Raw genomic sequence first — 26,854 nt, forward strand, 5'->3', positions numbered from 1 at the left:
ATGGAGAGGACCAGCAGGAAAGCAGGACACTCCTTATTAATCAGAGGCACGTGCAATTAATGGTGAAAATAGCAAGCCTTCAGATTCTACAACTGCCTGGTGACTAGGTGTAATATTTTTAAAATTAAAAAAGTTTTTCAATTACAGTTTAGACACAATATTATTAGTTTCAGGTGTACAACAGTGATTAGACTGAATAGGCTTATTTAAAGGTAAAAACTGATGGCTTCTATTTAACCTAAACATAGTCTCCACCCATCCCTGAAGACACTGCTTATTTCTAGTGGTGACTTCTGTATAAATGGGTTCCTACTATCACTGGTGGCTGTTTTAGTTCCATTCTGTATGGTGCCCTGCCAGCATTTCCCTATTGTATGATACTTGTTTTCTAGGTTTACCTTGAATGGGTACGATTTCAGGAATAGTGTCAGCAGGGTTGTAAAAAGTCCCCATGGCTTGTGAGAACTTAAAACCTCTAGTGGAATGAAGAAGGGGAAATATCCTAATTTTAGGAAGGGAGAATCCATGCCAGAATGGGAAGGCAATGCCCCAGGCTACCACCCCCTGGGTTAATTTCCAATTGCTTAACTGAAACACTGAATAGCAAGGGGACTCTTCCATACGACTTGGGGAAGATGTTCTTAGAAAGGAGCCCATGTATCAGGAAGTAACACAACTGAAAATCAAGTTGCTTAAATTAAAAGAATAAAAGTTTCTTTGAAAACAATGTGGTGATTTTTAAGACTTTTGTTACACTTTAAAAAGTGGTTTTAGAAACATCTTTTGCTTGACAAGGTCTCATTATATTAAATTTGCAGAATTCTTTTTTGGATCTGTGTATAATTCTCACCTACAATTCCCCTCCTTCCCCGACTACATTAAAAAATCAGTTTTCTGCAGTGAGCAGGTGGTTTACATCATTTTGACAAAAACATTCATGGCATTAGCTTTGGATGAAAGTTGGAAAAACAACATATTTCACTGGAAAGTGTTCTTTTTAGTGCTATTTGTATATTTTTGCATTTATGACCATAGTTTCTGCATCCTTCATCTATCATACAATGACCTTGATCTGCTGAGGAAAAATGTACCTTCAGTTTATATTCAATCATCTTTGATTGCTGATAAATGAAACCCAATGTACATTTTACAGAATCCAAGAACAAAGGCAGCATTCAGAGGTGTGCCAATAGAATTAAGATGGGCATTTTGGCAGGGTATTAGGGTACTTACTGATTGAGGAAGGCGAAGAGGTACCTCATGACGATAAGGACCGACCTGGGCAAGGTCAGGAGGAGTTTGCGGATGTGAAGCGCCCTCTCATAGAGATTATCTACTCCTGCAGACAGAAGATGACAGTCAGGGCCCTTTCATTCGCCACACTGAAAGCAGAACACTATAGCACCAAATTTCACATCTGAACATAAGTGGTCCCTTGGCCTTGGGTGAGATGCAATCATAACCAATACAGTGAATAAGTGGTCAGCCTGGGTGTAAACCCATTTCTAAAGGCTTTCCTCTGAACCATCACTGTTTCCTCTGATTTTCATGGTCTTGGCCTTGAGCAACTTAGAGTCTTCTTGACTGAAGAAGTAATTGTTCACTTGCTGCTATTTCTAGATTTTGTATCTGATAGGGTTTCAATTCCTTTTTGCTCCACGTTACCTAAAGTAACTTCGGGAGACATTCTCCTTTATCCCATTATTCATGAATTCATCATATATTTGTCTCTAAATTACTGATTCAGGCAATTCCTTCCCCCAAACTACTGCAGTATTTATATGCCTTTTACCTTGTATTATATTATTTCATCAAATTTTTAAACAAAATATTTTAGGAGAGCCTACTAGGTTTCAAGCACTGATTTGGGGTACATTAGTGATAGGATTCCTGCTCTCACAGAACTCACACCCTGGTGTTTACAGCAGTGTATTTCCTTGTCCTGCCTGCCTTGTAGGATGGTGAGCTCTTTGAAGAGACGGGTACCTGGGACTTCCCAGTATCATTTTATCCCTTTACTAGGAATACAAATTGTCCAAATCTTCTCATACTAGAGTGCTTATGATCAGCAACAAAAAGGTTATTGTTAGCAATCCATTATCTGCATAATGGTCTATACTTTACACATACTTTCACATTTGTTATCTAATTTAATGTGGGAAACAGCACTATGGAGTGGGCATGGCGTCCACTGTCATCCTCATTTAACGAGTTAGGAAAATGAGAACTGGGTAAGTGGCTTACCCAACATTAGCTGGCTAGAGGGGTGGAGCTGGGGTATTAGTTTCAGGTGTACACGCAGTGATTAGTCTGTGTTGTTTTATGTTTCATAAGTCTGGTTGTTTTTCTTGGATTTCAAAGTATCTTTATAAAGTACAACCTTGAGGACATCTAATAAGCATACATTTTAGAAAAATATTTCTAAAAATATTTTTAAAGCTTACTATAATTTCATATTACTACATTTATTCTTAATTGCTCTTGAGAGACTAATGTATCCTATCTGAAAATCTCAGGCTTTAGCTTCTGACACGATAGCCAATTGACTCTCTTCCCACTTCTTGGGTTTTTTGACCTTCTTCCACCCACAAATGTGCTTCTCCCTCAAGGATCTCTACTTGGTTCTGTTCAATGGCAACCTCATCCAGTCTCAAGGTTAGGACCATCAGTCTTATGAAGATGGTATCTTTCCTTCATGTGGGACATAAGCCTTGTTGTTTCTACCCCCTGAATATCTCATTGAAATTTCCTAGTTGAAATCTTTATTATTTCTAACTTGGACCACCATAATACTCTCCTAACTCAGTTTCCTATTCTAATTCTTTTATACCAATGGTTCTTGACCTTGACTTGGAATCACCTGGAGAGATTTAAAAAAATGCTGATGCCCAAGAGTCTTTTATGCAGCCAAGGTTGAGAACCACTGCCTTAATCACTCATGCCAAGCTCAGGTCCCTGGAATCTTGAGTGCTGACCCCAGCTACTTTCTACTTATCAAACCACCTATGCTTTTTATTTTTCTCTCTGCACAGCTGAAAAGGTGAGAAATATATTAGGGATATTCTCACTTAACCACTGATGAGTTAACAAAACAACAAATAATTGATCAGGATTCCTGGGACAAATCACTTTCATCCCCATCTTTGAGTATGCCATAGCTGGAACTATTGCTTTCATCTTTTAGAAAGTGGGATTTCAGAATCTCGAACCAGAAGATAAGTAAACATAATCTTCCAATTACTATTCCTATAACACTTTAAAACTTTCAACATAAACCTATAATTAATAATAGGGTGATTTCAGTAATATTGAAATAAATACATTCATATCCTACCTTTTAATTTGTAAAGTATTTCAAAATGAGGGGGAGGGGGAATAACACAATGAATAAAGTAGGTTAGGGGCACATATATTACATTTAAGTACTTCGTTTAATATACTTTCCAGACAATGATCTTGATTTTTTTTCCTGAAAAGATGGAATAAGAGGCTTTAAAAAAAAGTTATTAAACAGGTACATAAATTTACTCAGACCACAAAAACTCAATAATTAAGTCAGCAACAATTCCACCTAATTCAGTCCCAGTGTCCCAGTAGGATCATAACATGTCCCAGAGTAATCTGTTTGTCTTCCATGACAATTTCATGGGCCACTTGGCAAACCCACACTGTACAGAGAGAGGAGATGAAATACCTGCAGATGAAGTGATTTGTAACTCATTGAGAGTTTAGTGGAGAATTTTGCATCTATAGATGCTATATATTCAGGCATAGCAAGATTGTTTCATACCCAAAATTAAATGGTTAAAGGTCATTACCTGAAATAACTGATGTTTTTGAAAAAAAGAATGAATGTTGCTGCTCTTTTCAGTTAAAGATAAAAAGATGATTTAGCACTATTATATCTAGAAAGTCTATTTCAACAAGCAAGCAAAATCATCCAAAGGTGAAATTATACATATGATGACCCATTCTTAAACGTAAACATTGAGATTTACTAGCATCTCTTCCCTTGGTCATTAAAAATTGTGTGTGCACAAATGATTTTACATACAGGCCTCAAAACCATATAGTCACAAAGCGTAACATATTTATGTAAATAATAAATTATAAAGATGAATTGTCACATTAATGGTCTCCTGATTGGCAAGACCCTCTATTCTTTTCCAGCCATATAAAGGTTGTAATTAAAAACAAAATAACAAAAAAAATAACTTCTGCCATTGTTTACTGAGGATCCGGGGGTGTTTCAAGAGTTATGTCTACTGCTTCCCCAAGCTAGTCCTTAGTGTTTGGTTAGTCAGCTATCAGTGAGAGGGTTTTAGCAGCTGAAAGCTAGCTTTGAGGTCTTAGAGGAAAAGAAAGAGAGAAAAGAATGCAAAAGGAACCACTCTTAATGTATCATTGATCTTTAATCTTTGTCAAATCCCATAGGGTGCAAGTCATTTTCAGGCTAGAAGACGACACAGGTATTACTTCTAAGAGACTTAATGTTAATTCAAGGTCCTCTTGTTTCTCTCAACTCTAAACTTAGTCCCCCTACCCCATAAAGACAGTTTCCAATTTTATGTTTTAAAAATTGGGGCAACAGATATTTACATACCAATTTCATAGCAGCATTACTCATAATAGCCAAGAGGTGGAAATAACCTGTATGTTCACTGATGGAACAGATAGTATATACATTCATAAAACATTATTCAACCTTAAAAACGGAATGAAATTCTGATACACACTACAAATTGGATACATCTTAAAGATATTATGCTAAGTGAAATAAACCAGACACAAAAAGACAAATATTGTATGATTCCACTTATACAAGGTATCTAGAATAGTTAAATTCATAAAGACAGAAAGCAGACTGGTGCTTGTCAGAGATTAGGGGAAGGGAGGAATGGGTAGTTACTGCTTACTGGGTACCAAGTTTCAGTCTGAAATAATGAACAATTTCTGGAGATGAATGGTTTAATGCCCCTAAACTGCACTTAAAAATGGTTAGAATGGTAAATTTTTATGTTATGTATATTTTACCACACACACACACACAGATTGGGAGGGAGTGCTGTGAGATGAAAATGAAAGATTTCAGGAGAGAAAAACTACAGGAATGGGAAAAAAAGTGACACCAAAAAGAACAGATAAAATTAAGTGAGTCAGGCATACATTCTCTCCAACTGCAGTGAACATAAATCCAAGTGCAGCAGAATGGCTGGCATTGCTGAAGTAGTAGCAAATGTATCTGTCCCAAAGGCCTCGGACCTGATGGCTGCGAGCAGGGCGCAGATATTACCTGACTGCTTGCCGAACAGCTCGCAGCGAGCATCCCACAGCAGTCTTAGTCCGGTACAAATGACTCATTTAACTCTCCTGAGTCCAGTTACTGGGTCACAATTTATGGTTGCTACAGACACTGATTAATGCACATTCCTAGCTGGCTGTGAGTGTGGCAATTCAGTCTTTCATAATTTTAAGCTGCATGAAGCGATGGATCTTTTCTTCCCCCCCAGAAAAGGTGTCGGTGAGGAAAGAAAACCAGCATTTCTTTTATGCTGGGCTTTGTTTCCACAATTCAGATCTTATGTAATTAGGTAAAAGTGGCATTCATCCAATCTCGGTCACATGCTCCAAGCTCCGTAGGCTAATTTATGTTCTTTTTCTAGCACGGCAAGGTTCCCATGTCGAAATCCCAACTTCCCAGCATGGGGGTTTGACAGCTCCATGTAAACGCTCGTGAAAAATTCCCCACAAAGCACGGGTTACTTGAGAACATGGCAAAAAGTTCAAATGGCCATTATGTGAAAATACCAGTTCTTCTGTGGCACTATTTTCAAAAGTACCGGTTTGTCAGAAAACAATTAGTAAATCACAAGATGCAAATATGTCTTCAAGTATGAAGAAGAAGGAAATTAATGGCTACATTTAGAAACACTTTATTTAAGAGCCGGCACACAAATATTTCTGAGCTCCGTAGCCCAAAAAGCAGTATTCAGGGTGAATTTAACAGTTCCAGGGCAGTGAGGTTCATCGTTAGGTTCTGACAACGTCAAGCAATCAATGAATGTGTGTAATAGTGAGGAGCACGAACAAAAGGGAAAGAGAAAAACAGAGATGTTCTGGTACATCCCGATGGATCTTAGCCTAGTCTTGAGATGAGTTACCAGCTGCTCTTCTAGGTAAGAAAGGAAATGCTAGCAGCTCTAATTAACTATTAATAGTTATGCAGCCATTGTGAATGAAACCATTGTGTTCTTTCCTAATTAAATAGTAACACTGTAGAAATATGTACAGAATGTTTCTCTTTCTGCTGAATTGTCATATTAAGGTTAGTAAAGAAACTGAGTCTCAGCCTAGGAAGCTTTGCCTGTTCAGTTCAGATAGTAAGCCTTTTTAAGTTTAAAAAAAAATTATTATCAGGCATCAAACAAATTTAGAGTTCAGAGAGAAAACCACCATGTTTGCAATGAAGCCGAAAGTATTTTTAGTAACAGAAACATACACTAGAGTATCAGGAAAAGAATTCAAAAGCTTTTTCTATGAAGCAATTAGAAATGAGCAAATAGATTTATGTATTTGAGGCTCATTATAGTATTTCGTATAATTGCAAAATCACTGGAAACAATCTAAATGTCTAAACCGAAGGGATTTGGTAAGTAAAATAAAAACCATTATATGGCCACTAAAATCTATATTTTGAAACATATTTACTGATATGGGCAAATGTTAATATCATTAAATTTAAAAAGTGGTTTATAAAGAGCAAATATAGAATGATAATTTTTTAAAATTTACTGATTTTGTTTTTTTAGACAGAGAGAAACACTGATTTGTTGTTCCACTTATATGCATGCATTGGTTGATTCTTGCATGTGCCCTGATCAAGGATGGACCCTGCAACCTTGGCATTTTGGGGTGATGCTCTAACCAACTGAGCTACCTGGCTAGGACAGTATGATAAAAATTTTAATGACAGATTTCTTGAGATATAATTTATAATATCATATAATTCACACATTTAAAGTGTACAATTCCATGGCTTTTAGTATATTCACAGTTGATCAATGGTTACCTTGATCAATTTTCGAACATTTCATCACCTCAAAAAGAAATCTCACATCCATTAGCAGCCACTTGATACAATTTTTATTAAAAGTATGTGATTGTGGTATATCCATATAATGAAATATTATTTGGCAATAAAATAAAGTAATGATACATGCTACAACATGGAGGAACCTTAAGACATTATGCTAAGTGAATGAAGCCAGTCACACAAGACCACATATTATATAATTCTATTTCTATGAAATGGCCAGAATAGGTAAATTTATAGATACTAGGAAGTACATTAGTAGTTGCCTAGTCCTGAGGATGGTGGGGGTTAGGAAAAAATGGGAAGTGTTTGCTAATTGGGGTTTCCTTCTGGAGTCATGAAAATGTTCTGAAATTGATTGTGGTGATGGGTGCATACCATGAACATACTAAAAACCGTTGAATTGTATATTTTAATGGATGAATTGTATGAGAATTATATCTCAAGAAGCTGCTTTTAAAACTATATAGGTATGTGTACAGAAAAAATCTGGAAAGCCACTGAAAAGGTGAACGTTACCCTTGGATAGAGGAATTACAGGTGATTTGTTTTTCTAGTTTATTTTCTAATTTTTCCTACAGTGCTCACATATTAATAGCACAATAAACAACTGCATTATTGAAAACACTGATTGGCTATTTAATCATTTTAATGAATTATTGTTATTGTTTAGGTATGGTATTGTGGCTATGTTGCACATATAACAAAAAAGAAAAGTATTCTCGTCTTCCAGAGATAAACACATACAGGTAAAGTGATATGATGTCACATGGATGGCGGAAGGGGGAGAGGTGGGATAATTTTGTCCAAGAAATGAAAACTGTTAAAGCTAGGTGACCATTTTTACTGGGGTTCATTATATTTCTCTGCATCCTTTTTGGATGTTTGAAGTTCTCTATAATAAAAAAGTCAAAAAGAAGGTCAAATGTGAACACAATGGCAGTGCAGTTCTACTTTGGCTTTAAAAAAAGCTGAGAGTGCACAAGAGCAGAAGGAATGCAACAAAGAGCATACACGCCCGGGATTCTCTCTGGGTAGCGCATCATGCACGACAGTGTTTTCTTCTCTGTGCTTTTGTGTCTTTTTCAAATACTCCACATTGACTATGTGTTGGTTTTGTGATAGGTAAAAAAATCACCCCCTAAAAATGTTTCCTCATGTCCGCAGCAGTCACCTAAATAACAACACATCATGTAAAATGAAATGCAAATGTTTCCTCTGGGCTCTCCGCCTGAGACAGCCAGCAGAGACCAAGCATTGCTTGAGCAGCTCTTCTAAAGCGAGTGGCTTGGACTTCTGCCCTCGGGCATTTCAGAGCCACGACACACAGACATTCTAGAAGCTGCCCAGACTGTGTGGGCATCATCTGGAGCATTCACAAAACCACTCACAAAGTGGTTGGTTAAAAAAAAAAAAAAAAAAAAAATCAACCATTGGGTGAGGAACTGAGATACTACCAAGTTTGTCACTTAAAATTTAGGTTGCATTTGAGTTCATTAGGTCTTCAGATAAGCAATTTTTAAAAAGAAATTTGCAGTGAATTGGAGAATGAACAGCACACATGGGGGGGAGAGAGAGAGAGAGAGAGAATGCTAAGACCAATTCTCTTTTACTACATACACTGCAAGCTTCCAATGAATGTGGTATTTGAGGCATAAAAGTGGTATAATAACTCACCATAAAAAAAAATCTTTGCCCAAACAATACAAAACTAGGTAAACAAATAGAAGGAGGTGTTCTAGAGGTTTATGTAACTCTTAGAAAAGATGAAAAGGGAAGATTTTTCTATACAAAGTAATTGTCACATGCAATTACCTTATTAGGGCAAGTCCAACCCAACTGTGGCCATGCCAAGAGAATAGGACATGAATAAAAACAATCGATCTCTGTGAGTGCTCGCTCCCTACAATTCCTAAATCCTTGTGCTTCTATCACATACTAACTTACACTGCATTTATTTATAAATACCTTATCTCCCCTACTAGATTTTCAGGCTTTTGAATGCAAAAATCAAGCCTTTGAATCCCTAGAAAGTTTTGCACATTGTAGGCAATTAATCAATGGTTCAAACCATCGAAAGTATGTAATATCAATTAGAGGATATTATATCATTTTCAAAGATTGTATTGAAAAGCCAGGAAAACTACAGATACATCGTGGTCACATTGGTAAGAAAAAATGCTTGCCTAGAGACAAATAAATCAATAATAGTCAGAAATCCCCTCTTTTTAAGAGATTAGATGTTGGAAGAAAAGGGATTGCTATCTATAGCGCCCTCACATGTTCCTGAAAATATCCTATTCTGCAAAACTGTATACTAAAAATAACACAATATATGGGTATAAGTAAGGTTGGGATAGACTGTTAACACTATGAAAGTTTGTAACTAGAGCACTAACAAAAGCATTAACAATACTACTTAAATTACTAGCAGTTAAATCTCTACTGCTGTGTGCACCTGGCATCCTTAGCAACCTCAAACCCCAGGGCTCCTGCTTCTCTGAGATGAAGGTCCTGGAGGGTTTTTGTTTCCAATGGAGACTATTTTCATGAAACGTAACCCAAGGCTTATTAATCCACTGATTTTCATTCATTCCCTCCATTGCTTTCATGAGCACAGGGGTAAATACCTTTGTAGCGTCTTCATTTGCACTTGCAGCGTTTCACATAAAGCACTGCTTGCAGGAAAGAAAGATATTGCTGGAGATTTCCCATTTTCTCCTTACAGTCTTCATAGTTTGCTAAACCTAACTCTTTAATTGTGGAAAATTCGTCTTTCATTGTTACAAAATATTTAATGTGTTGGGAGAAATCATGTTGGGAGCAACAACAACTTCTGGGTTATACTAACATCATTTCCAAATGCATGAAGTAATTATGTAAAAAAACCCAACCACGCCACTTGTTTAGGGGAACAGATAAACTGGTAAGGGCTAACCCAGGCACTGGCATATGTGACCCGAGTTTATAGTAGTAGTAGTTGTAATAGTTGTAATTGATGACAGCAAGCAACATTTATCAAGGCTTACTATGTGCCAGTCATGATGCTAAACACTTTCTATGAATTGTCTCATTTATTCTTCGTACAGACTCTATGAAGTAAAGAAACATATTTAATAAGATTAAGTATTAATCTCTCCAAGGTTACAAAGCTGTTAAGTAGTAAAGCTAGGATTTGAACCTAGATATTTCTGACTCAACGGCTTCAGCTTTTAATAAACACAATGAAATAATATTTCTTCTCCTTCAACGAAAGCATGAAATCGTTTTACAATAGTAACTGACAATGTAGCCCAATGCTCTTTATCTAACTGGCCCATGTATAAACGTTGGTGTGATGTATGTGCCTAGAAAACCTCTAAGCATTCATAGAGTGCTTATTATTTTCCAGATTTAAGCTTTCTGGCTGGGAAATCTTTGGACATGGCCAAAGGAGAATTCCAGAAGTGTGACACCTTCTTTTCAGTTCTTTCCAGCTGGGTCAGAGGCCCACTGAGATGACTCAGACTATGCAAGGGCCTTGGAGTGGACACAGACACACTTCTGAGCTCCACACAAGACATCAGACCGTACGGGGTAGGGGTGGAGGTAGTTATGACTGGGGAATTCATACCCTATGGGAGTCAGGACTTTAGGCATGGATGCCAACAGAAGAATTTTGACTTTTCATTTAAATTCGATTTAACAACTGTGTATTATGCACTTACTACATGCGTGGAATTCAACTGCCAAATGTTGAAAACTGCAAAACTGAAAAATCCATCATGACCTCACAGGCCTCCGGAGCTTAACTACAGGCATTTCACCGAACAAACGGTCAGGTACTCTTCTTGGCACTTTACATGTATGAATCCATTTAATTCTCACAACCCAATGACATACGACCTAATATTCTCCCTGTTTTATAGCTGATGACACTGAGGTGCAAAGGGATTAAGAAACCTGCCTAAAGTCACATAGTCGGTGAGCAATTTGGACCCAGGATTTGGTCCTAGGCTGTCTGAGTCCAGAGCCCACATTCTTAACCTTTCCCTAAACTCTCTGTCTAGTAGAGGGAGACAGCGGGGTTAAAACAATTTGTAATGTGGGGTGATAAGAAAAATGATTGACATAGGTACACGGTGGAACATTAATAGAGGAGTAAGTGACCAGTTCTGCTTTGGGGAGGATGGTGTTCTGGGAGGAGTGCAGACTCAGCCAAGACGTCACAGCCGATGTCAGATGGCCATCAGGGACAGCAGACGAAGGAGCAGGGGCAAAGGCATGGAGGTGGGAGACAGCTCCGCGTGCTTGCAGTGTGCTATTGTTGAAATATAACGCGAGCAGGGCAAGGATGGAAGGAGATGAAAGCAGAGCAGTAGAAAGAGATCAGAGAGAGGAATAATTCTATTCTATGAACTGCCCATACTAAAGAGTTTGTGTTTAGGTGGGAAATATTTAAAATAGGTTTTAAACAGGAGGTAGGGGAAGTGACGGAACCCAATTTGTCTCTTTAGATCTAGCTGCAGTGGGAGACATGGAATGATGTGGAGAGTGGGGAGACAGGGCAAAATCCAGAAGCAAGAGACCGTAACAACAGCTTCAGGGAGAGAATGGCAGTGAGAATGGGGGAGGAAGGCTGAGTAGAGAGATTTTTTTGAGGTAAAGTCAATAGAACTTGTTGATTCAGGTGTGAAGTTGGAAAGCTGGGGTAGGAGGTTGCCTTGTTAGAGTAAAACTTGATTCTTACGAAAGCCCTCACTATGTGATTTACGTCAGCCCTAGACCCTCGCCTGGGAAAACGGACGTAAAGGGGCGCTGCATGTTTAGATGCATGGAACTCGAGTGTAGTTAATACCTAATTCCTGATATTATTTTCACCTTCCCTCCTGTAGTGCCTAAAGCCCCTACTGAAGAAAACAGCAATACTTCACTCTGCTGAGGATTACTGGTTTCATAATATATCATCCACAGTCCCAGTGCAACTGGGCCCATTAGCTGGGGATGCCACTGATCGATAATTACCACCTGGTGTTCCTGTACGGTAAGAACCATCATTTATCTCAGTTTACCTCATTTCTTGAAGTAACATTCAAGATGGATCAATTACCCCACTCCTAAGATTGGTGGAATAAACCAAGAATCAAAGGCCAAAAAGAAGTTCTGTTTCCAAGCTTATAACTTCCTCCCCTCCCTTAGCTGGCTGGCACCTGCCTTTCTGCTCTATTCCAGCCACTGAGTGGGAAGCTCGTGGGCTCTGTGGAGCCTGAGCAAGTTCAGGAGCAAAGCCCACTCAGCGAAGGGCGAGGCCACAGCTGGGAGGATGACTCACGCTGGATCCAGAAAGAAAACAAATGGTCTCAGAAATTTGGTGGCAATGGGGTAATGGTGGGGGTGGGGAGGACATGTGGAGGGAGGCCACTGCCTTTTCCAGGAAACTGGTTAGTGCAACAATTCTGGTGGGAAAAGACTAAAAAATAAAGTCCACTTACTGATACAAGAAATCAGATCATTAAATCTTTCCTTAGGAAAGAGGGGGTTTTCCAGCCCACGGAAATAGAGCTTCAGAACGCCAGCAACTGAGTTAATGTCATGGTTACTCTGGTCATCGGCCAAAGGGTTTTCACCTAAAAAACAAATTAGTTACATGCAATGTTTCTTTTCCTCCCTCTGAACAAAAATATGTCTCTACACACACACACACACACGTCTATATATACATGTATCTTTTAATTATACTTTATGAAAGATTATATGGTACTAAAAGTAAAATAATTGGTTTAGATATACCACCCCATGATTAACTTAAAAATAGTTAACTAAAATAAAACTTAAAAAAAAAAATCTTATGCTACCAAATAAGCCCTTACAAGTTACCAAAACCTTAAAATAAAATATTGTGGGATTTAAAATTTTACCCAACTTTTCTTTTTTTTGAGGTTAAAATCTGTAATCTTATTTTGACATGAATTCAAGTACTACATTTTGTGTTTCTTAACCTACTGGGAAAAAGACACAATACAGGTCAGCCTGGCTATACTATAGGGTCAGCCAAATGCATCAGGAATACTATAGGCTTCACCTGATTGTGAATACCTACACTTAAATCAGACAGGGGAACTTGAGCATGTACCCTTAACTGTACCAAGAAATTCATGTAGAAAGTGGACATTTAGCCCAGTTGGGCGTGGCTCAGCGGCTGAGCGTCGACCTAGGATCCAGGCGATTGGGGTTCGATTCCTGGTCAGGGCACATGCCTGGGTTGCGGGTTCGATCAATGACTCTCTCATCATTGATGTTTCTCTCTCTCTCTCCCTCTCCTTTCCCCTCTCTGAAATCAATAAAGATATATTAAAAAAAAAAAAAAAAGTGGACATTTAAAAATATATATCACAAATATGAAATAATATTATTTCTTTATGGTAAGCAGTTTTAAAATATAAGGCAAGTGGCCTGGCTAGTCCACCTCCCTGAGAGATTGAGATAAAAGTCCTTAAGTTCAATGTAATATTATGCAGTCTTAAATCAAACTCCTTTTTTTTTCTTTTTTTCTTACAAGACTGTTCTTCTAAAGCTCACAAAAATTGTACACTGCATTTTAACTTTTTTTTTTGCCTCTTGGGGCTGTTTCAGGGACACGTTTGTCCCCTTTTCTCTGCTCCTCAGTGGGAAATCACTGAACAAAAATTTACCAAAATATTGTTTTTTACCCAGTGTGACAAAGCCTCACCCAAAGAGATCACAAACAAATAGCAAATATCAGGGGAACTTCCGAGGAAAGCTCATAATGCCTGTGGTGGCTGGCACGGGAGCCTGAGGCTTTACTCCATTTGAGTTTATCCTGAATGTGGTCAATGCTAGAGACTCGGAACACTGAGCTGCTAACAGGGGAGGCCGCTCTCTCCACACATCATATCAGTCTGAGAATTTGGAACAGGAAAACAATCTGGCTCCAAGTTTACTCTTCAATCAAGGTTTCAGAATTTCAAGGGCTCTCTGCCAAGTCTGGGCCAGGGAAATGGGACCGAGAGAGAGAAAGCCGCTCCGTCTCCACGCCAAGATGCCACCTCCCTCGGCATTCTCCAATTGACTTCCACACAGAGGAAGGAAGGGGCAGGTGCATCCAGATCATTACAACTGGAGAGAATTAGTAACTAAGAACCATCACTAAAGAGTTAGGTATTTTCACGGATTACACCGAATCCTCAACACCAACCCTGGAATTGTGCAGATGAGGAAACCAAGGCCAAAGTAAGAGATGAGTAACTTGACCCAAATCACACAATTAGTAAGTGAGCGTCTGACTGGAGTCTAGGTCTGCCTGACACAGAAGTGTATGGCTTTGCTAATCATAATGTGCTAATTAACACCTCCCTAGCATTTAGGTGACAGCCAATGGTCACAGGGAAAGAGCCAGGGGATGGGAATCGGGGGAAGGAAAGCGTTCCTAACAAAGGAAATACAATGAAACTGGGACGAGTCTCCTCAAACACCTGCTCTCTAGGCCCAGGGCTGTCCTTGCCACTCTTCTGGGACCCCCTGTGCCCCTTTGGCACACATGCTGAGGATAATCACTGCCAGTCCTCAACCAGGATACAGATCTCAGACACTTTTCTATACTTGATGACAAAGCCTTATGATTTTGGCTTCGTTTCTCAACTATTCTAAATAGATTCTTACCTCAATTTCCAGAATGAAATAAGTGTGAAGAGAAAGGTTTTGAAGATACACAGAATGAGAATGCCACATCACTCTACAGAAAATGATGACTTTTTACATGACTTGCTCAAAGGTTATAGACATGCAATTACCTCTCTCAAATGAATTTTTAATGTCGTTGACTTCCACCTGGGAACCAGAAACTCTGAAAATCCCCTGATGCTGAAGACCTAAAGAGAGCAAGAGGGAAAGGAGGGTGAAAGATCCCATTGCATCCTCTAGGTCCCCCCTTTCTCAAGAATTAGTCAATGGAAAGACACATTTACTGAAATATTCCTAGTGATTATTTTTTAAAATAAGAATTCCATAGTTCATGGCTTACCATAGAGATTGATGAACCGAATACAACTTTCCACAATGAGGGGGATAATCTGTCCTGAGTCCTGTGTAAAGAGATAGAAACCAGTTAACTACACAGGAGAGGCATACATCACACATAATCATAAAGCTCACGGTTTCACTACAAGGAGTATATGGTGTTATCTTTCAGATGATCATTTCCAAATACCCCCCACTCTAAAACAGTACACAAGGGCCAACATTAAAATTACACTTAATCAAAGGTACATTTCAGTTCTGGAGCAAACCAAATTAAATACATTTAAAGCAATCCTGCTTCTACGTAACTCTAGCTTGCCTAGAGATGATGAAGCTAATTCATCTCTTTTACTGACACTTAGGCTCACATACCAAAATGAACATATGAATCACTCATTTTAAAAAAGGTTATTTATACAATTAAGCTAACGGACCTAAAAGAACTGTGTATTCTGACCAGAGCATCTTAGGACTGACGGGCTGTACGAGCTGCCAAGCACAGCCTTCCAGCCGTGCCGGGATCCTCTCTGTGACATCCCTGAGAGGCTCACACGTTCCCAGATGCATGACATGAGAACTGCTTTACAGATGCTTATAATGTGTAATGTATTTATTTAGTTTGCATCAGAACTTACTCATCCTGATAGAGTTTTCATTGTTATTTTATTCATGTTTGAAGGATTAAAAAAAAATGGCAAAAATGCACATCCCAGGAGATCTCATTTTTTAGGAAGGAACATATTTTGGCCATTTCCCCCCACATCTTGTAATGTAGTCAGAGAACTCTACTGAACAAATGTGAATACTAGAAATGCTTTAAAACATGGACAGGATGACAAATGAGATGAAGGAACTGTGGAGGTCACAGTTAAATGTCCACGACTGCCACATACTCCATGTAGTTAAAGAAGGTGACTGACTAGGGAGCTATTTTTCATAAGCTTTTGGACTCTGCTCTTTCAGAAATTAGCTCTTAAAGGAAACACAGAGGTTCAAAATGATTAGCTGACATTAGGTACCGATTCAAGAGGAATTATATTCCGAAACAAGAAGAATTTGGCTGTCTTAACATATTAGACAATTCAGAATCTACTAACCTTTCCAATTAAGCCACAGGGGAAGGACTGGGTACAATGTGGTTCAGCAATTTAAACTCGTTACTATTCCTCGAATGGGTAATACACTACTTGAGGAATAGTTTTATTTCAGGGTTTAAGACAATCTAATCAGTGTATAAACCAGTTAATGGTTCAATTACTTCTGGAGCCTATATTAAGTTTCTCTAATAGTTCATTTGTTTTAGGAATGTCAACTTTATTAATTTCTTAAAGAAGGTCCTTAAGAATAAAAACCCTTTTTAATGTGGACTAGTTTGATACAAGAATGACAATGTAATTATTTCAAAACCCACTGAACATGTGAAGGGATTTTTCTTTAAGATACAAGTGTGTTTTAGGGGAAATAACCTTTATATGAACGATGCATGTAACATTGTAAAAGAGCAACAAATATTTAAATGTAAGTGATAATAGGAAAATATTAGTTTGAACCTCTGCCGAACTGAATGTTAAAACAAAAAGAAAAACAAAGAATAAAAGGTTATTAAAAGGAAAATGTCTGCAGTAAAACAGTTCTAAATAAATATGTCTTAGGTTTGCATCTTACTTAAAAAATATTTTTGTCTTTACATTTACTCCAATAATTGCTAATCTTTTAGCTATTACCAGTACTTCATTCAGATATAGTGAATTCTGGAGTCAAAAAATAACGTGCGTGTGTTTTAATTTCATGGATGCCAGATGCTTTGGTAGAATATTTTACAAGAAGAGAAGCAATGAGCTGTGTTCCACCTACCATTCAAAGAAATCTCCTTTTGTGCCTCAGTTTTCCCAAGGGAAGAAGAGGAAAAATGGTTTTGCTCTTGCTGTGTCACAGCAAGACTGTGGGGACCTGCACCAATTGAGCCCTGTGCAGAAATGCAGAGATCTCTGTATCTGCTGTGTTACCGCTGTTACCAAAGATTCTTTACTGTGCCACCTGGGGTAGCGATGGGTTCACGTAAGTGAATTTCCCATGATCACTGGTTTACTCCTTTAGTGCCTACATTCCATTTCCTTTAACTCTTCCTAATGAAAAATCTTTTAAAAATATATTACGTGCTTTTCTGTCATCTGAAGCAGTCATTCTCCTACTGTGTTATCAGATGCAACAGAATCATCCCTCTGCCTTTCTGAGCTTCCCTACATTCTCTTGCTTGCCAGGCCCGTCCAGCCGCCCATCTCAGAGCTTCCATTTCATCGCTCCTTTCTCTCCAGCTAATTTACCCCTGCTTATAAGCCCTGGGCTGGGAAACCAGATAACCCAATTTGACAATAATTCTCTATTAAACTAGAGCCAATAAGGCTCTTCTGGGTTTAAGGCTATGGCAGTGGATTTGTGATTGTTGTTTAGGTTGCCCAGTGGCCTTCACTTAACTCCAGGATCAGGGCTGAAGCTGTGCGAGGTATTCAGTCTCTCGGTGCAGGTATGCATCTGTCTGTCCATACACATGCCACACATGTGCGCACACATGTTTTAAAACCATGTGTACATACTCCATAAGAGATCTGTCTTTAAAGAAAGTAAGATATCTGTAATAGACTAGTAAGAGATATTATCAGTGATGTAGTTTCCTTTATAAGTTTAGTCTTTAGAAACACTGCAGCCTGTGTCAGCTATGTTAGCTAAGAAAGACGAAGTTCTTTTCTTTTTTGTATATTTTTACTGAAGGTCCATAATCCAGTATATTAAGTGCGCATTTGGTATTTAACGTTGACTTTCCTTAATAAAAGCTCATGACTCAAATTTGGTCCGTTTGCCAAATACATCATATAAAAATGACGAGTTTATCCAGTTCTCCTAGAGAAGACTATTCTTAAATCCGCGCTTGATTTCTATAATGCCTTTCGAAGTAAAGTCTATTTATAAGCCTGTCTAATTTCCAACTGCAAACATTTTCCTTTTAAAGCCTTTAAAAAACCCCAATTAAAGCCAAGCATGACCATGATTTGAAAATGACACCAAGGGCGAAAGAGGCTGCGCCCTCACTTCCCTCCAGCACTATACCTGATGTCGCGCGTGCGAGTTCCTTCGTCCTCGGCTAGAAGCGTTATCAGAAATACAGGGTGAGAAAGGAGACAGAGTAAACACAGCAGAGATACAAGGTACAGGCCACAGGGTCTTACCATTTATCCAATATAATGAATTCCTCAAGTCATGGGAAAGAACTCTTGCTGAGCTTCAGAGCTACCCTAACAATGGACTTTAATGATATATTTCGTGCCACCTTATTTGCACGAGTAAAAACAAAACATTTTATCAGGTAGCTCTTTCCCTTTTTGTACAAATTGTGCTTTTTTTTTTTTTAAATAAAGAGGGCTTTCTCTTTTTGCCAGCATAATAATACCCACGTTTATTTCCTCTTCTGAAGGCACTCAAACCAAATATTCTTTTCTCTCTGACTTCAGGAAATATTATATTGATTTTCTGGGAAAGCAAAGAGCCCCAGGACAGACTTGGACATAATGACCTGCCTCTTTTTATGAGAGGCTCAGACCATTATAGTAAGAAGCATGGAGATCAGCCACCCAGATGGCTGGTGCCAGTACCTTGACGAATGTTTCCAAATCCCCATTAAACAACTTAGCATTATACTGTGAGCGGGGTCTGGACTTCCTGTGTTTCTGGGGCTTAGGGGGAACATTTGGAGGCCTAAGGGAAGGGAATATAATTACTGAGCATGGCAGAAATCAAACAATAAATGAAACACCCATAGGTCACATCAAAATTACAAAACACAGGGACTCTGTGTTCCTTCCCCACCCCCACCCACAGGGAAAATAGTCCTTCCCTTTCCTATGCATTTACTTTTACTTATGTACCAAAACCATACAAGCTATTCATCCAGACCACTCTTTTCTTGTATGTTGTAGTCGACATTAGTTTGCTAGTTTGTTTAAAAATTATAAACATTGCCCTGGCTGGTATGGCTCAGTTGGTTGGAGCTTTGTCCCATACACTGAAAGGTCCCAGGTTCGATTCCCAGTCAGGACACATATTCAGGTTGCGGGTTTGATCCCCAGCTGGGACATGTGTGGGAGGCAACTGATAAATGTTTCTCTCTCACATTGATGTTTCTCGCTCTCTCTCTCTCTACCCCACTTTCCTTTCCTCTCTCTCTAAAATCAGTAATAATAGTAAAAAAGATAAGCATCATCAAATGGAACTGAGAACTATATGGTCAAGTGTTACAAACCCAAGATTTGTGCTATTTGGCTTACAAGTCACACAGAAGATATGATAGGTCATAAAAATTAGGGCTCTGATAGATCCCAATATGAGAAATTAAACATATTTTAAGTTACAACATAATATTCTAATGCAAATAACATCACATCTGTCTAGTATCCCTCAGGTATTAATGGGATTTAATTTTATGCAAAAGTAATTATTAATGGATCACAAGTAAAAAGAGAGTTGGGTTTCAATGCTATTTCTCGGGAAGGAGTGTAGAGACTCATGTGAATTGTTATTTCTTTAAAGCAAACTATCTCATCACGTAAATATCTGTAGAGTATTAGGATGTACCAGTTCATTCTGTTCTGGACTCCCTCCATCTCCAGTCTGTGTGCTCTGATGGATAAGCCAGTCTCTCTGGCGTGTGCACATCCAGTGCACCATGTACCATCTTTAGAAACCTTGCAGCGTCTTGCTCTGTAATTGGGAGAGGGAACCTTTTCTGTCCTCTCCCTTCAGAGCAAAGAGGCCCAGGATTATCTGACTGAACTTTTACAACTGTGCTAAATGGAATATATGAAAAAAGAGTCCCAAGACCTCTCTCTCTGGACATTCTAATGTAAACTTATTAGTTGGGAGGCTCATATGAGGATGTACATCACACCTGGAAATTAGGTAAAGCCCGTCATTAAGCGGCAAACTCTCTAGGAAGAATTACCTTTTGCGTTCATTAAAGTTTAGAAAGGCCAGTTTGGAAACAAAATCCCAGGAATTTATGTGGAAGCCTACCCAGCTTCGTAAGATATTACCACTGCAATCAAAGGCAGGAGGGGAACGAATGTGCTGATACAGCCTTCCACGGCCTGATCCTTAGACTCCCCCAGAAGGCGGGCTCATATGACTAGTGGGGCATGCAGCAAGCAGCACCCGAGCCCCATGGTGTTCTAGAGGTAGAAGGATCCTTTGCAAATATCCAGAAGCAAGTGGGGAAACTTCTACCAGGCAGCACGTCGTATCTGCAGCTGCTGAAATGTCTGAAATCAGTTTGTTAATCACAGTTCTCAGAGGAGGGGCATCACACATGTGGGCCACCTGGACAAGCAGCAGGGCTGGGCAGGAGCCTTTGTTGTGGTTCCCGTGGGAAGGAGCAGACAAGGCAAGGTAAACAGGTTCAGGATTGGCTAGTTGGAATAATTTTGGTGGGCTCTGGGGCATGGGAACTGCCCCTAGTCATCTGGTACCTGGGCTTTGGGCGATTTGGGAGGGGGAACAGTGGCCCCGATGTGAGAGCTCCATGAAGGAGGTGGTTGAGGGCAGGGGCTCTGGATTGGTTGGTTACTATACAAAAGACACACTTGCAAGCAAGTCCTTTACGATCTCTAGGAATTGGCTGACCCTCAGAGGGGCAGTCCTTCCGGAGTCAGCAAGACTCCAAGGCATCAAAGCGTGAAATAAAAACTAAAAAGCATGGTTATTACAAGGTCCGACAGAACTTCATTTCTGATGATATCTGGAGCAGCTGACAAAGCTAAGATGATAAGAACACAGGCTCGTTTTGTTTTGTCACTGATTCATGGGACAAGTGAACCTGTAGCTGGAGCCAAAGGCCCCAGTGGCACTAGACAACTGTTCCCACGTGACCGAGAGATGCAGAGTAAGCCCCAACTGGGGCTAATACAGGGATGCCTTTTGAGTTTTTTACCAAAGGCCTGAAAATGGCCTCTCCCAACTGTACTAAAGTGAGGCAAATGTGAAGACATTAACGTTGTGAGAGTGACTTGAAATGGAAACAAACTGCCCGAGTGCTTATCAAAGCAATTTCCCAGGGCAGGGGCCTTCTCAGGCAGACGGCGTGCTGACGGCTCAGGCTCTCCCTACTATGCACACATCGGGTGAATAAAGCCGGGGCCCTTCAACATCATGACTCATTCGGGTGCATGCCTACCACACACCTCCCGCTGGCCTGGCTGCCCACGTGCAGGAGAGAAAGCACCGGTCAGAGGGATGTGAGTATCCTGTCCATTCGGCAACTACAGTTCTCATTGAAAATTAATATATTTGTTCCTTCCTTTTTGAAAAAAAGTTTTTGAAGTGCCTTACATTAATGATAATTTAGAAACAACAGGTAAAATACTTGATAGTGCAGAGAGATACTATATGTAAAAAAAGCTCTATACTCCATATACTACTATGCAGGGGTAATATTCCTCTTTGCCATTGATATAGGGAAGAAAACCTCAGAATTTTTGTCAAGTTTTGAGAAGTCAGTAGCTGTATCTTCTGAGTTGGCTCACCAGAAAGTAAGAGGGGCTTCCTTTTGAATAAATTGCCCTGCAGGAACATTCTAGATCCTTGAAAATCAACTTGCCAATTACTGCAACAGGCACACCAAGTGTTCTGAAGGCCTCTTCCCGCCAAGAGACCTCAGCTTCAAAAGTGTCAAGTCTTGCTATGCACAAATGTGCACACAGAAAAATGAAAGTTGCCATAAACTTTGCCCAACCCAAATCAGAATCAGCTCCCAGAACAGCTTTTCCTTCTCAGCACTAGAAAGGAAATGAAATACGGTTGTAGGCATTAATTAAATCTTTAAAGTGAACCAAAAAGGGGTAGAGAGCTTAGATTCTAAGAGTATTTACCATAGCTCTGATTTTTATATGACATGAGGAAAGCAGGAACAGGATGCAACTAATCATGCTTTCTATTTGCTAACACAGTAGATATGCACGTAATGTTGCTTATTAAGTTATCAAAAGTCTTGTTGGACTTTTTCTAGAAACTTATAAGTGTTTTGGATTAGATAAACCAAACCCATTCAATTTAGGTCTCTTTTTCTGAGTCTGCTCATTAAAGAGCTTTACAATTCCTTTGGGAAATCTTCAGATCTGCCAGAGCAAATCCTGTTTTGTGAGAACCTCAAACACTTCACGTTACTGTGTTTTGTCAAGCCAGAACTATCTTCCATGTTCATTAACAAAGTGTGTTCTCTCTTGCATTTAAATGGTTGCTTCTTGTTAAAGAGAAAAGTGAGTGATACACAACATGAGTTATGATAAAATGTTTTCCTACCTTGTAGTCATATACTCAGCTCTATGACCTGCAGGGGGAAAAAAAAATTAAAACAAGTAAATTGAATGGAATCAGTGGAATGCATTTGGTAACGTTTTGTATCATCAGTCCATTATTTTAAGATTCTGAATTTATAATAACTTACCCATTTTATGGTGGAAAACAGGAGGGTAGCATATAGTGACAGGCAAATAATTCAAAGTAAATATTTCATAAAATCTATACATAAAATTTGATAAATTCTACTATCGGAGAAACAAGTTTTTACTTGGCTATTTGAGGCAGGGAGATTTATTTATTTAGTTATTTAAACAAGAAGTAACTGCTTGCTCTTAACTGTAAGTTCAAGGATGAAGCACAAATAAAATATATCCCAGAATATTAGTTATTCCCTCTGTCTTGATTAACACTCCATGGGGGAGAAATAGGGGAGTCACATAGGATGGGGGGAACTCAATTTCCTTTAGATTAAATTGGTATTCTTTCTATAATAAGAAATCGGGGAGAGACACTGCATTTTTATAATCAGAAATGACATTTGCAGATATTAAAGTACAAGGACATTAAATTATGCTTCATTCCACCAACTTGTAAGCTCAAAGTTCTCTGTTATTTGAAAGATGAGGTTCTTCTTATACATTCAGACTTCTTGCCATGTTTTAAATAACAGCTCTATATTTTTGTGGTGTTCCCACAGGCTGTGCTAATTTCAAGTTTGAATGTGTCTATGGCTGCTGTCAGCTCTTTCTTATATTTAGGGTGGAGCTCTGGGAAGGGGTGTGGGAAAGCGAAGCATTCAACTGGTTTGTTTGCAAAATGATGATGTGGTCCTCAAACAGCTTGAAAATGAGCTGGCAGAGAATGGTCATGTTGTAGCACAAACAGGTGAGCCCAGCCCAACATATCATAACACAGTGATTCACACTTGTAGGCAGGGCCAATATAACAGCAGTCAAGAAAGCTGGTTTATTGGGAACGGTGGACGAACACTCCCTGGCTGCGAAGGACAGTCTTTTACTCTATTATCTCCTTTTCAATAACAACGTAAAGGTTTTCATCAATATCTATTTACTAAACAGGAGGTGACATTTAATACCAGAAAATGCCTTTCTCAACACAGATCCAAGCCACTGTCAGTGTTGGCAGGATCAGGCCTTAGCCATGCCTGGGAGTGGGGGCGCAGGGAAAGGAGAATCAGGTGTTCCCCCTGCTACGCGGTTCTACCTATCATTTAGCTGTAAGTCCCTTCCTCTTGCTGGCCTTCTGTTACTCTTGGGGAGAAGAAGAAAGAGAAGGTGGAACAGAACTCTAGAATAATTTATAGCTATTCGTAAGTGGGGGAGAAGGTCCACCAGGAAGTGGAGGCGGCAGGCGGTGAGCCGAGTGCGGCGCGAGGTGCCTACGGGATGCGCTTCAGCAGGAAGCTGGTGTACACGGAGCTAACGTGCAGCGAGAAGGCAGGGCTGGCGACGGAGATCTGAGAGCCACTGCCATTTATGCTGTGCTGGGGCCATGGGGCCGAGCTGAGGTCACCGGGGTGAGTCACCAGAATGAGCAAAGGGTTGAGGAACTATCTGGCTTGTGTGCTCTTCCATGTTGTACACTTTATTATAACACAAAAGTATGATATAAACTATATTAATAATGATAATAAAAACAGCAATGATATCTACCATTTATTTATATGCTGTTCTAAGCAATTTCTAGATATTAATTCACAATTTTTAAAATACTGTTATTAACTAGATACTAGCATTATTCTTATTTTACATGAGAGACTGGACATAGGGAAGGCAAGAGACTCGCCTAAGGTCATGCTGTTAAGATGTGGTGGGTCTAGCACTAGGGTCCAGATTTGTTTTAATTCTAAACCCAAGCTTCCAAGTAATATACTGTAAAAATGTAAGTATTTTTTCCCCCTATCAAATACTTTGAAAAATCCTAGATGAAAAGTAGGGATTATGGCTTACACCTCTGTCTGCTCCTTATGGCTAAAGCCAAATATAAAATACTGAAGATTTAATAAATCTAACAAATTATGAAACAAATTTCATAAATACTTATAAAACTAAATTAAGTAACACAAGTTAATCACTTTCAAGTAATCCAGTGATAAAGATACTAATAATTCCTTAAAAATGAAATGCTTTATAACTTTGAAATTTTGGTATTTTTGTTAAAATACCCCAACCAAATGTTCTCTAGAGTTAGAAAAAGATCATATATAAAATAGCTTAAATCATTTTGCTCCATCCATCCATGGCTAATCATATAAGATAAAAAATTAAAAACCTATGAGATGCATTTTGATTAACGAACCAAGAGCAAGCTTTGCAAGAACTACCATCGAACGAATAGCTGCCACCACCACATCTGTTTTCTTCAGCTAACAGTACTACCAAGTGTGTCTCAACTGATGAATGAGGTTTTATTTTTTAATCAGTATCATCATTAATAGATCAATAATGCACAAGCTTAGAAGAATCTGCTTCCCAGAGAAATGTGAAAGCTTCCAGTGGTCTGAAGATTAGATTCCAATCATTTTCTTTGGAAGGTTACTGAATTATTAAAAACAACAGACAACTCATTCACATGCCATTCGGAGGGGAAATAAATGACTCAGGATTATCTTGTTCTTGTTACAAACACCTAATTTGACTACTCTTACAATTTTACTTGGGAATTAGGAAGCAAATTATTTTTCATGTCCTAATGTATTTTTTTCTCCACAGAATAAAAGACAAAACCAAAATATAGTTTGGTGGCAATCTGATATTTAAAAAAACTCCCCACCATTAAATATAATATTTAAAATGTGCACAACTTAATGGAACAAAGGTCCTAATGAATGGTTTGAGCAGGACTCCTGGCCTTACCTCCCAGTCCTTTTTCTTCCTTAGTATCAGTTACTACAGGGTTTTTCTAAACAACTATTTACGATAACTTTCTCTTTGGAAAGTATATTTGTACTCCTACTTAAAGACAATGAACTGTGTGTGGATAACCTATTTAATCCCTTTGTCAGAAAGGTCGTGCCCAGCGCTAGAAATAACATAACAAGAAACTCAGCTTCCAGTGTTAGATTTTCTGTGTTTCGCAAAAATTGCACTGATATTTACATCCCCCGTATTCCAAGCGTTGCACACAAAGAAGCCGATGTGAACATTAAGGCTCATTACTGAAAAGGAAAAAGATTCCAGTGTTTGTTTACTGGGCTTAATTGAACTTCTCCAATTTATAAAATGGATATCTGTAATATTTTAAACAAAAATAAAATTTAAAAAAACACACAAAAAACACACGAATGCTATCATAAAAGGATGTAACGCTGTTGCTGAAGGAAAAGGTGATGACGACAACTTTGGTCTTAACAGCTCATGATGTTTCTTTCTATCTCAACAGTTTTCAAAGGTTTGGAATTCTGAATTTGACCGTGCCACTTTAAGAGCCCAATCTAGTTGCTCAGAAGTGTTGTAAATCAAAGGATGTACTCGGCCGCTGGTCGTCTGCCAAAAGCGAGCAGTAGGACAGGCCAAACACATGTCTGTAGTTATAGTTTCAGCTGTGTATGATCAACTGCTAAATCCCTGGGTTAGGCTCTATTTGTTTTACTATGAAGGCAGGTTTTGGAGTAGTGAGCCTAGTATAATTTAGAGACGTGATTTCTATATAGGAAATCAGGGTTGTCCCCAAACACACCATTTAATCCAGTGCTACTAACTTTACTGAGCCAAACCTAGACTTGGATTCCTTCATAAGGGCTCGCCATTGAATTATCTCACTGTGGGACAGGCGCCATGAACTTTCCTGATCTCCTTTGGTGTAAGCCTATTAACACGAACAGGGCTTGCATGGAAAGCCAGCAGGCTCACAATGGTCAAGCTAAAAGGTGGGGCGTGTTCTTTATGCTCCATTTTGCTCTGGGCAAAGCTGCTAGAGTCAGCCCCAGGCAGTGACCAACAACTGGTGTGCTGCCAAGTCTCCACGTGGGGCAGGCCCAGGAGCAGAGAGGTCTGCCACCAGTGGGCAGAGGCTAGTATGTCTGCTGCCACTGAATGGGAACCATCTAGATTCGCTTGCAGAATAAATCTGGTACAGGGAAGGCCTGGGACACCTGAACACAGCTTGTGTTATTAGGATACTGAAAATTACTGAAAGAAATTCCAAGATAAAGAAATCCTGGCTCACAGGGTACAATACAGCTTTTCACAGTTCAGCAGCTAAAGACAGAATCTGGAGCATGGATTCAGCAAATTGGCTAAAATATAGCCCTACCTAATCATGGCATGTAAAATAATATTAACTGTTGGGGCTTTCTCTCCTAGAAACAGAAGGGAATCTATTTAGAATGGGTTCCATAAAAGTTTCAGAATGAGATCCCAAGCGTATTAACACATATGT

At 39.1% G+C, this 26,854-nt stretch overlaps 1 protein-coding gene across 2 annotated transcripts in view; it reads right to left on the bottom strand.

The window, feature by feature from the left end:
* The window catches only part of SRGAP1 (SLIT-ROBO Rho GTPase activating protein 1), a 233,976-nt gene that overhangs the window by 17,492 nt on the left and 189,630 nt on the right, over positions 1 to 26,854 (bottom strand). Inside the window, exons 11-16 of one of the 2 annotated variants that reach the window (XM_087814567.1) lie at positions 22,454 to 22,481; positions 18,215 to 18,248; positions 15,114 to 15,174; positions 14,884 to 14,961; positions 12,565 to 12,699; positions 1,234 to 1,339 (exon numbers count right to left, since the gene is read on the bottom strand). In XM_087814567.1, coding sequence (XP_087670693.1) covers positions 1,234 to 1,339; positions 12,565 to 12,699; positions 14,884 to 14,961; positions 15,114 to 15,174; positions 18,215 to 18,248; positions 22,454 to 22,481 — 442 coding nt within the window. Of the gene's footprint in view, positions 1 to 1,233; positions 1,340 to 12,564; positions 12,700 to 14,883; positions 14,962 to 15,113; positions 15,175 to 18,214; positions 18,249 to 18,756; positions 18,860 to 22,453; positions 22,482 to 26,854 lie in introns of both variants that reach the window. The other variant, XM_087814568.1, reaches the window with a different exon arrangement.

The sequence above is a fragment of the Miniopterus natalensis genome, chromosome 2 (genome assembly GCF_054644295.1).
Source record: "Miniopterus natalensis isolate mMinNat1 chromosome 2, mMinNat1.hap1, whole genome shotgun sequence".
NCBI lineage: Eukaryota > Metazoa > Chordata > Mammalia > Chiroptera > Miniopteridae > Miniopterus > Miniopterus natalensis.